This window comes from Malaclemys terrapin, chromosome 1 (genome assembly GCF_027887155.1).
Source record: "Malaclemys terrapin pileata isolate rMalTer1 chromosome 1, rMalTer1.hap1, whole genome shotgun sequence".
Classification (NCBI taxonomy): domain Eukaryota; kingdom Metazoa; phylum Chordata; order Testudines; family Emydidae; genus Malaclemys; species Malaclemys terrapin.
Window position 1 is genome coordinate 85617543 of NC_071505.1, and position 12569 is coordinate 85630111.

At 38.7% G+C, this 12569-nt stretch overlaps 1 protein-coding gene across 2 annotated transcripts in view; it reads right to left on the reverse strand.

Annotated features, from left to right (window-relative positions):
* Positions 1-12569, reverse strand: part of ANKS1B (ankyrin repeat and sterile alpha motif domain containing 1B) — a 758955-nt gene that overhangs the window by 634998 nt on the left and 111388 nt on the right. For both annotated transcript variants that reach the window (XM_054028751.1, XM_054028742.1), the window contains exon 3: positions 6339-6495. In XM_054028751.1, the coding sequence (XP_053884726.1) occupies positions 6339-6495 (157 nt within the window). The remainder of the gene's footprint in view (positions 1-6338; positions 6496-12569) is intronic.

Genomic DNA, 12569 nt, shown 5'->3' on the forward strand with positions numbered 1-12569 from the left:
TTCTTTTCAAAAATATTTATTTTACATAACATTGCAATAAACTATGTGACAAGTAAGGGTATGTTACAAAAGTAATGTAAACAATTTTTAATCATAGGCAAAATTATCCCTTTGTGCAGAAAAACCCAGAGAAGAGAAAATATTAATGTAAGCCATGCAAAAAATGGACTTTGGGTGGGTGAGTGAGATATGTGATGGCCAAGAAGTGGCAGAGAGCATGGCTATAAAACAAGGAAGAGTCTGAGGATGTGTGGGAAATTATATATTCAACTCCACAGATCTTGAAGCATTTATGTGAAATACCATCCTCTCTGTGCTTCACTCAGACCCCTACCTTTCTGACAGCATAGCCAGGTCAGTTGCCTTGCCACACTGCCATTGGCTACCTGGCTGTGATTGTGCCTTACTTCTCCTTCCAAGGGAAGAAGAAGCTGCATGGAAGACTTAATGCTGCATGGAACATTAAATAATATGGCAACTTGCCATATAAATCCATAGACTCATAGATATTTGAGTTGGAAAAGATCTACAGTATATGGTTGTCAAGTCTAATCCATTGCCAATGAGGGCCTGTTCCCTACAGTATATTATCGAGTGCTCCTTCCAATCAGTTTTAAAACCTGTCAAACTATAGTGCTTCCACTTCTTTCCTTGGGGGACTGTTAACAGATCGCACCATGTTTTTTTTTCTTATTTTCACCTGATTACTTCTAATTACATCCCTCTGTATCACATTAAAAAATGGTCTCTCTCCTTGTTACTCCTAACAAGAATTTCTAAACAGATATCATGTATCCCACTTGGTATTTTGTTTTTCAAAATCTTATTTTTCTTCCACAAGCCTAAGTATTCTTATTTTGTTACTACCTGCCATTTGCACCAGAATTATATTTAATCTCATTTCATATGTTTGAGCATTAGTTTGTGAGGCCTAATAACTATTTGAATCCCAGTTACCTATAAATTAGCTGTATGTGATTTGGCCAAGACAGCATGGGATTCCCATGATTGTTAGGTGTAGACAAAATAACGAACAACTAAATTACAGGATTTTTTGAACTCTCTAGGCCCCCCATTCCCCTCCAGTTTGATTCCTCTCTATCTGAAAGAAAAGTTTTTAGCCTACTCTTGCTAATAGTGAGTGTCTGCTGCAATAAATGTTCCTTAGGGAGGGCCTCTGTGATGGCACAGACTACACACACACACAAATAATCAGCTAAATGGGTTTAAAATTCATTTCTCTGTAGTCAACAACACAAACCATGGGTTCCATATAGCAGCATACTACAAACCCTGGGGGAGGGCCAGCCAGGACACCTAAAATTAATCTGAGCAGAGGGCACAGGGAAAGGGGAGGGACATAGAATAGAAAGACTGAGTTTCCATTCCCATTCCATCCCGAAAGAGATGGAAGCACAGCTCTAAGCACTCTGACTGATGTGAGAAAATGCTGTTAGTGCTTAGTAAAGGTATGGAAAGAGAATGCCCAGTTGCTGCTTTGCATAGCTCATCAACTATCATTTCTCCTCTTTCTGCGCAAGAGATGGCAACAACCCAAGTGGAATGGGCCCAAATTCTGATCTGGCACAGGGTCTCAGCTGCTGCACAGGCTTCTTGAAAACCGGATCTGTTCCAGCTGGCTATGACATAGATTTACACCCTCTCTCCCTCTTTAGACAGCTAATAAAAGATCAAACAGTCAGTCCACACTATGGAAGTATTCATTCCTCATTAAATAAAACTTAAAGCTGCTTCTCAAATCTTAGTTGTGCCACATTTTATCTTTACCCGGAGCCAGAGTCAGAAATTTGGGAAGGAAATATCAAATGAAAAGGGGACAAAACTGAGGGAAGAAAACTGGAGTAAGTCCTAACTAATACCTTATCCCTGTGAAAAGTTAACTATGGTGGATGGCAAGATAAGGCCACCGTTTCCACAACCTTCATAGCTGAAGTTGTTTCTAATTAGATTGTAAGATTTTTTGGTCTGGACTGTGTCTTCTTAGTGTCTAGCAAAATCCTGATCAGGGTCCAGAGGCACTATAATAATGCACATAATATGTTTATTTAAATGGTACTAGAAACACCACTTCCAAGGTAAAAAGATGTTGGTCTGTTGCACCAAATGGCTTAAAATGATGGTTTACCTAGTTTCTCTAGTACAAGAGGGAGAAACTAAGGACCAAATGGGAGTCTCAATAAGTGAATGTTTCAGAATACTAGACACTAGAGGGGAAGTGCTCTCTGTCCCATCGTCTACCATGTCATTTACTGCACTAAGGGACAAGATATTAATACTGGATAAGTCACTTGTTCAGGGATGGAAAAGTAGTAACCCTTAGTGTAAAATCCAGAAGGTTTGAGTTTTATAACATGGGAGGGAAACCTTGTTTTCTGAGAGGATAAAATATTTTTATTTACCCCAAGAGTAGGGTAAATATTTTACCCCAAAAGTGGATGCTTTGAGGACCATGATTCCAGAAGGAAAGGTCTCCCCACCTATGCCATCAGGAACGAGCTTAATGTGTTAGCTGTCAGAAGGAGAGCAGGGTGTTTGATTTCATTTAAACTATTAATTGCAAGCAAAATCTTTGAGAGATTTCCCATCATTTTTAGGGTTAGTGGCACAAAATTCTAGATTCCGCTTGATCAACCAGTAGATGGAAGATCTGAATACGTAGGAAGAATCATTAGGAGCCAAGAAGTGAATGGGACTTTGATAAAAAAAAATCTTTCTGGTAACTTCCACCACCATTCTATCTAAGGAATCCTTGAAGGAGACATTGGAATCCAAGATTAAATAATCTATCTTTGACCAGTGCAGGACTATAAAATCCACTTGACAGGTCAAATAACCTGTAAATTCCTGAGGGAGCTACTGTGGCGCTTACAGCTAGCCGGCCCAGGTCACAACCCCAAAGAAGTGTTAATTGTACCCATTCACTTGTGAGTGGATATCAAAGAGATGTTAAATGAATTGGTAGGCATAAACCCATTCCCTGATGTTGATAAGAAATCAAGGGAAATGTATTGATGATTGTATTGTTTTCATCTGTCTGTATCCTGTACTTAATTAACCTTAAGATCAAAGATGTGTATACTCTGCATGAAACTAATGAATATTACCTGTATTGTTTTCACTTATCTATCTCTGTTATAATGAATGGCTGGCAATTACCTTATGTAAATCTGTGTAAGTGGATTACATGTATATGCATGGGAAGTAGAAGGTTAGTGTCAAAGAGTAGGTCATTGAGTGTCCCACACTGGGAAATCTATGGACACATGCTATGCTGGGAACATCTGCCAAACTGTTTTCAGCTTGTCTTGCTGTGAGCAAGATCTATAAAATACTAGATCCTGGGAGAGATTGTTCATCTCTGGACTGCTTGGGTTCTGACAGGGGAATCTTATGCGATTGGATAGAGGACCCCAAAATTATTTTGGGAAACCTTGAGGAACTTATGGAAAGCAAACAGACACTACATCTCTATCATTTGGACTACAACTCTGATTCCACTGTAATGTATTTTTATCTGCGTTAACCTCTCAATAACTCTCTTTTTTCTTAGCTAATAAATCTATGGTTTAGTTACTAAGGATTGGCTACAGCATTGTCTTTGGTGAGATCTGAAGTATACCTTGACCTGTGGGTAAGTGACTGGCCCTCTGGGACTGGAAGTAACCTAATGCGTGGTGAATTTGGTTTTAATAATCTTTCATAATAAAGTCCAGTTTGTCTGGGTGGTGAAAGGGGGCTGGAATGCTTAAGGGGACTGTCTGTGACTCCAAGGTAAAACTAATATAGTGATGCAGGAGTACACTTTTGTTACCGGCTTGGTGAAATCTAATGATAGAATATACCACCACTTTGGGGTGTCTGCCCTATTTTCTGACAGTCAGTCCTGAGTTTGGCATTTTTAGCTGTGAGCCACTCCAGGCATTGTGACAGTTACATCTTCTGAACAATCTTGTTTGTCATCCATGAAGGTAAATGCTGTCTACATAAAATTTCAGGCACAGGGCAAGCTTTTTCTTGCTTTTCCATCCCCAGGAAAAGGGTGGCTCTGAAGGATCCAGTTTCTCCTCTGGCCTTCCAAGTCTCATAGGTTCAGACAGTCCTCAGTCCATTTTCCCAGTCTTCATTTGAGATTCCTTGCTAAATCAGCAAGCTGCACCTCAGGCTCAGTCTGACACTTCACCTTCCTGAGGAGGAAACTGGGGAGGCTGGTGGCACAACAAAACAACAAGACTTAGGGAGTGCCAAAGCCTGGGCACTTATACTTATGAATTTAGTCTTAGGAGCTGAGGCAAATAATTGTCTGAACAACGTTACGGAAGTTTCCAAGGAAGGTCTTAGCCAGACTCTTAGGATTTTTCTCTGGAGGATAGAAAAAAGAATTTTTAAAAAGCATAAGCCTTCATGAAGCATTTATTACTTCACCTAATGACTGCTGGGGGTAGGGACATAGATTGAAAGGGGCTGACAACTCTTACCTCATCTTCTGACTCATCTGTTCTTTCAGGGAGGGCCTCTTCTCTAGCAAGTGAGTTCTTCTTGCCTTTGTGCAGGCTAACAGGGATGGTTTGCCCTTTGGCGAGGACCTGCAGAGCCTCAGTAAGGCCAGCAGCTGTTCATTATTCCTTTGTGCACTGGCAGCAGCTCCTAGCAAATCATTACTTCAGGAAGCAGATTTAGAGTACAGCTGGTCAAAATTTTTGTCATGAAAAATTTTAATTTGGTTTGATTTTTGTAATGAAAAATTTAATAACAAATTAAATGCAATTTTTATTTCATTCAGAAAAGGAAGGAACTCCCCCTCCCCCCAAAAAGACATGCAATTTTTCAGTTTGAAGCAAAATGAATATTTTCATGTAGTTCATTTTGAATGTTTTTCTTAAAAATGAAAAAAACACAAAATTTCTAATGAAATGAAAACTTTCCATTTTTTTCTAATTTTTTCATGAAAAAAATCAACACCTTCTTCAACCAGCCCTACTTCTCAAAGTGTGCTGACAAAGAACCCAGGAACTATAAGGAAGCCTGAGAAGTCTCTTCAAGATGGTGGCCAGGTTTAGCCATAGAAATTATCTTGCTTCTTTCTTTCATAGAAGCAGCACTCACACTGCAGAAGAGTGCATCACATTGACAGTGTGATAATCCCGTAACTCAACTAGTCTTGTCCTTGTTAGGTGCTGGTTCCAGGTAGTCAGGCATTGTGGATGGAGCAGAGATTGAAGCCAGACATCGGGGTCCGGACTGGGATAAGGGCAGTGCTGGCACCAGGGTCCAGGCACACGCTGGGGTCAAAACTGAAATCAGAGTCCGTAGACAAAGCCAAATGAGTATTGTAGCTGAAATCCAGATACATGCCAAAAGTCAAAGATGGATGGTCAGAGTCCAAGGGTCTGGGGGTGAGGAGGCAGATGCAAGCTGGAGCAGGTGTATAACAGATCTGGAACACGATTGGAACAGCCCACGGACAAGGCTGGAATGGGGCCTAGGCAAGGCTGGGGCAGGAACAGGAACCATCTCCAGAGTGGGCTGGGAGTCTAGAGAATCTGTTATACTGCAAGTCACTGAGAGTTTCCTGGCCAGGTAGTGCCATTAGACAGACTAATTTACAGCTCTGGTGGGATTAGGAAAATACCTTGAGCCTGGGGGTCAGATGATATGGTTTCTGCTCAAGGATCGGCTGCTGTCTGGCCACTAATCCCACAAGTGCAACTATCATGAAACATGCATAACAGCCACAGAGGGTCTTGCAGCAGCTATATCACCAGCTAACAGCCTGTTGAATAGACCCTGCCCCCTACCTACTATGATATCTTTTTTGCCAGCATTTGCCATACAGCTGAAGGGATGGATCATTTAGCCCCTGTTATTCATATATATATATACACATACCATATTTGTTTGTAGTATATGTATGCACAATAAATTTGTCTTATGTTACATTCCAAATAGATAGGAAAATATTGTAATTTACTGCATAAAAGTTTTTAAGGAAGTGAATATGTTATAAGTGAGTATGTTGCTTATTGTACTTGATTGTATTGTGAAAGCTTGTTTTGCCTTCAAAAGGACTCTAGAAACAAATAGCAATGTCTCAATCTTCCTTAAATATAGTTTCTTTAGTGCCTATGCCCAATTCAGCAGAAAATATATTCTGCACATGCAACATGGAAGACTTTACCAAACCCAAAATAAGTTTCTAGAGCATTAAATTGCATGGAAAACAGACATATTTTGCTGAATCTGGCTGTAACTCTGTCAAACCTAAACAATACTTACTTTTATTTTCTGATGACATAAACAAAGATTTTTAATCACTTCACCTGTTCATTCACTCTGGAGTGTGATGGCCCATGATGGATGAGAATCTTCACAATATCTACATCTCCTTTCCAAGCAGCCAAGTGTATAGGAAAATAACCTTTGTTATCTGCCACATTAGTTGATGCTTCATACTGAAGTAATTTGAGAACTATATCCCTGGAAAACAGGGGGGAAGGAAGGAAAAAAGCTAAAAATTGAGAGGACAGCTTGTTTTATAAAATTTGTACACATTGTCAAAATGTTTATTCTTAATAACAGATGAGCCAAATCCCACAGTCATTCATGCAAACCTACTGAAATTAATTTGCCTAAGAACTGAATACAGATTGCAAAACATAGACCAAAATGCTGAATTTCATGTTTCTTCTTTATTTTATTGACTGAATAAAGACGTTACTCACTGACAATAATGCTGGTTCTTTTAATGCATTGCCTCCACAGAGACACACTGTAAGACACATGAGCCTATCCACATAGTCACTGAACCTTTTAAAACAGTAGCTGACAGTAAGAGAGCACATGCATGTCCCTCCAGACTTATATTGCACAGAATGAAGGTATAAGAATTCCACTCCCTAGTTCCTCTTCCCCTTCAGAAGTCTTGCTATGAGTTGAGCTCTGAAGCACAGTGCAAGAGTGGAAGGCAGTTTATTTAGAGTACGAGAGTTACTCTTGGTAAGTAACCCCTTTTTTTCTTCATGACATTGCCTCCACAGAGTCCCATAGCAAGAGATCATCTAACGATACCACACTTGGGTGTTTACTAATCTCCCTGGAAATCCTGTTTTCATTTTTGGCTTCTTAATCTCCATTTCCCAAGATCAACGAGGAACAAAACAACTTTATTATTTTTTCATCTATATCTTGTTCCTGTTAGCATTTTTAAATTGTAATTTGTAGGGATTTACCATACTTTATAATAAGAGATTAAATAGAAGGTGCTATATTAAGCCACTGTTTTTTAAGCAAAATTCCATATTGATTTCAATAGGAAGTTCTGCTTAAAAATGATGGTATGGTATGAGCTACAGTTAGCAAGTATGCTAAAAAATAAATCAGTTGTGTCCTACCTTTAAATTTGTCTTCTCATGGATGGAATGATCTTCTGACAGCCCTGAATAATTAACAAGTTAACTACACCCATAAGCTAGTAGAGGCAGTTCTTGACAAGCAAACATTGGCTCTTTAAGGAGGGCCGGCTCCAGGCACCAGCGAACGAAGTAGGTGCTTGGGGCGGCCAATGGGAAAAGGCGGCACGTCCGGGTCTTCGACGGCAATTCGGCAGCAGGTCCCTCAGTCCCTCTCAGAGCGAAGGACCCGCCGCCGAGGAATGAAGTGGCGCCATTGAGCTGCTGCCGAAGTGCCGCCGATCGCGCTTTTTTTTTTTTCCCCCTTCACCGCTTGGGGCGGCAAAAAACCCTGAGCCAGCCCTGTCTTTAAAAACTGGCAGTATCAAAAATCTTAGGAGTACTTTCAAAGCAGACTGCAAAAAACATTATTTAATACATTAAGAACTTAGGACTTGACTAAAAGTACAGGCAAATGCAAACCCTGGGGAAATAGTTGTGGTCCCTAAATCTGTCCCAAACACGGCAATAAGAACAATGGCATACTGTCAGAGAGACTGGACAAAGGAGGGAGAAAACCTACCAGTGACTGAGATACACCCATATCTTGCCACTGAAAGAGCACTGCTGCCTTCAGAAGAAGACATGACAAATCTGGCACAGGGAGGCCAAATAAAGGCTGTGCAGTCTAATGGACTTGGGTCTTGAGTGACATCTTATGCTGGGCTTTACCTACCACTGAGAAGGTCAAACTGTGAAAAAAGGCCACAGGAAGCAAGGTTAGCCCTACTACTTCTTTGATCCAAAAGAGGTGGACCCAAGAAACAAGTCCAATCACTGCTGTGTTTCAACTACTTCCTGGTGGAAGCAAATGGCTGAGAGGTTTGGCATGATGTGGGCTCTTAGGAGGCCAACACTTTGACATCCAACAAAAATGTTTCTTGAACTGCCTCAAGTGGCTGATGGGCATAGTTAACCTAGGAGTTGTGCTTCAGGACAATAGTAGAGCCACTCAATTGAAAAAATATAATACGCTGTTTAAAGTGAAGCATACTGTACTAGTAAAAAGTTAAAAAACACAGAAGATAATGAATGGAGTACTGCATTGGGATTAGGTTCAATATTTATTCTATAAACAAAATATTTTGATCAAAATACAACTAAGATGTAGTAGTAAGTAAATACATATTTTATACTTTTGTTTTCTCCAAATCAGATGAACCAGCAAATGATGTAGACCAATGAAATCAAAATTCAGGGAAAGCTATAGTGTTTATGAGCATGGATAGCTCAGAAGTTGCAGTTTGGGCAGATACAAATTAATGAAGTCAAAGGGGATAAAAGTTGCCTAAAGAGTATACTTTTAACTGAACACTAAGCAATAAAAAGACCTGGGAGTGATGACAAACATACCAAGAATGATTTCAAATAGAAAATAAGGACGTACAATAGAAATATTGGATGGCCATAAATGACATCTTAAAGGAATGTATTATATCATCCCCTGAATAACTTCTTAGACTACTAGTAGGCTGCAGTACACAATGATGAACACTGGCAGTAAAAAAAGATGATTGGTGAGATATAAAAGATACAGAATAGAACAATGATAGAAATGATAGAATGAACTGGTAAAAAAGTGTAATTAGAATAGTTCTGAATTTGATTTGAAGGCATTTTTCATGCTCTAGGTCTCCCACAGCACTTTACAAAGTACTGAGTTTGCTACTGATAGGACAATTATTGTGAGGTCTAACATAACATATTACGCATTTGGTGGTAAATAACCTCTATGTTCTGGCCAACGTTTCTTCTTTTGCTAAAATAGACTTTGATGTTCAAGGTTGTTTGTTATCTTCTACTCTTTCAGAGTGCCAAGGTAACCTTAACTTACTACAGACATCTATCAAAAATGTAAGGAATGGATGTCTTTCTAACAGCTCATTTGAAGAGTATGTACTGTGGATGCCATGAAACTGATAGGATAAAAGCTGTTTTGATAGGACACAAGAATCAGAGGTCATGGACTAAAGCTAAAAAAATAGCTTTAAAGGATTTAAGAGAAACGTTCTATATAAATGTGAATAACCACATTAAAGCAATGTTAAAGGTACGTATTTAAAATCACAAACAAACAATCAGAAAACGTCAAAATTAAAACTCCAGTAACAATGTTGATTCGGCTCCATTGTGCATCCTGTATATTTTATAGTAAATACTAATGTATTTATTATAACCTACAAACTTAACCAGAAAAAGGCAGGAACAGACAATGCAATATATCTGCAATACAGCCAATTAATGTTGCTGTAGAAAATGCTATTTTTTTAATTTTCTGACTATTTGTGATTTTAATTTGCAACCCTAACATTTTAATGTACCTTTTGTCATTTCATTTCTTTTGCTATTTAAAATTAAAAGGGAAAAAAGACATTGTCTTTGTTTAATTTTACAGTAAATTGTTTTCATTTACATGTGAAATTCACAAAAAAATTTATTGAGGTGAATGGGAAGGGGGAAGAGTTAATTTCCACACTTGGTGGTTGTTTTTTGTTTGGCTGGAGACTGTTTTTAACAGGTTTACATTGTGACAACTCTTTTGTTTCAACACAGAGAGATATTTCCTTTTTTGAAAACATAGTAAAAGCTGGATATTTGGAAAATACTATTGAATGTAACAAATATGCAGATACCCAATCACAGGATCTTCAGAAAAAATGCACTCTTGTTTTGTTTTCTGTCCCTGATGATAAGACAGGCAGTGTTTTTGGACAAGTTTGAAACCTGTGTGTACCAGTGTGATATTTACAATTTCCCTCACATAAATTTTCCCAGCAGATGCTCCTGCTTTGCTCATCCCTTTGCTCAAGGAAGCAGCTGTCCTCTTCCCTGTCAAAATGGGCAGCATAAATGTGCATTGTGATCTCTCAGAGTGGTCACGGGGAGACTGAGGCTTCATTAGGTATTCCTAACTCTTACCAAATTATAATGAGCATGCTCAGAATTGATTTTGAAGTCAGTCGGAGTTGAGGATGCTCTACAACTGTCAGGAGGTACTTATACCCCATAGGATTGTGCCATATGTCTATACCAACTCTCAAGTTTCAAATTCTAGCCATTTTTGCAGTAATCCTATTTTTAAAAAATCCTGCCTAAACCTGCGTTTGACTTCAATGGAAGTAGAGTTAGGTTAACAATGATTGTGTTTGAAAATAATATCCTAACCTCTGAAAGAAAAAATAGTGTAATCTATGAAAACACTAACTAAATAGATAATGTAAATAGACCTAAAGAGGCATCATACCCTCCTTATGTTGGAGAATGCTAATATGTTATTATGATTAGCCTGAAGTCTATGGCTGGTTCTGCATATCATTGCAACATTTATGCTTCTGCTCAGATTTTCACTTTTTAAAGTAGCAAAGCGATGGTTTGTGTTCAATACTCCCATATTTTCTGAAATATTCACAGCTACACTAAAAAAAATGGGCAGTTTTTGCAAGCTAAGCCTTGGTCTTCTGACAACTGGGAATACACAGTTGCACAAGGAATAAATCATAAGAAAAGGCCCATGATGTTTCTGTTTTTTCAAAGTTTAGTGGACTACATTAATTACTTTGGGCTAATTCCAGGGAGATAAATGACAGTAATTGACTATTCTGAACCTAGCTCCAGGAGTGAAACTTGGAGGATTCACAATACTGACCTTAGCATTATTTTCTCTTACGTCTGTTAATTTAGAAATAAAATTAGCACTTATGGACTGTAAGACGAATATGATCTATAGTAATATTAGAGAAATGGCAGGTTTGTGTAATACAATTAATCACACATAATAAATACCCTGTCTTTCCTATCTTACTTCACCTTTCTTCAGCCAAGAGTGTAACTATTTGTGAACAAAATAGACTTAGGAATACAATAATTCGGGGTCTATGTTATTTTATTTAGATCTGATCCAAAGCCCACTGAAGTCAATGCAAGTCTTTCCATTAACTTCAATAGGCTTTGGATCAGGCCCTTATCTCCAGTCTTGATGGCCAACTCTTCTTCAAACTATGAAAAGACATGACAGTATTAATAGCCACAATTTCAAATGGGGTAATCAACGCAGAGAGGCTAAGAGATTTGCTCAAAGACAAACAAGAGACAGTGGAACAATCAAAACAGAATCCAAAACTCTGATTCTGATTCTCATTTTCCTGTTCTAATTGTTTGATTATGATATTGTCTCTTCAGTGCCAATCATATACTCTCAGAAATTCTTCTGTATATGTGCGACTTGGGAAAGGAGTTTAATTCAAATATTTTTGTTAAGTCAATTTATTAGACTGTTTTCCCCCGTGTTAAGATGAAGAGGTACATTAACTGGAGTTCTAAGAGAATGAGTGTTCCATTTAGGTGCACATGTGCCTCTAATTTGAGACTTTTGGTAGCAGTATCCATTCAGTCTAAACATGTGCCCTTGCTATCTTTGTGGCCCATACCGAAGATATATAAGGCAGTGTCGGACAAACTATCCTCAGTTCTTTATTTATTGCAAAGTCCATAAGGCAAAAACTCTGAAGCAGAGGTAAAGGAGAGTAGGTGGTGGAGCATCCATAGGGACAAACATCTCAAAGAATTCCAGTTACTGTACCAGATAAGTAACTTCTTCTTAAAGTATTGTCCCTACAGATGACTCCCAAACAGTACCCTCTAAGGAGATAGGTGCTTCGGAGACAAATCTAAGGCTGACTGGAAACTGCGGAACCACAGGCAACAAATACCCTGGTGTGAACTAGAACATAATATTTAGAAAAGGTGTGAATCAAAGCCTATGTGGCAACTTTGCATATTTCTGCAATTGAAACATTCTTTGATAGGGCTGTAGAGGTAGACTGTGATCTAGTGGTGTGGGCTATGACCCAAGGAGGTGGTTGGATATCAGTAGCCTTGTAACAAGAGAGGATATATTGAGAGAACCACTTAGAAAGTCTCTGGGTCAAGACAGGAGCTCCACTAACTCTATGTGTGAAAGAGACAAACAATCTGGGGAAGGCCCTAAAGAGTTTAGTCCTTTCCAAATAAAGGGCTAATGGTCTTTTGATATTTAGGATATGAAGAGAAGCTTCATCTTTAGTTTGGTGAGGTTTGAGGTAGAAATCCAACAGCTGAGTGACC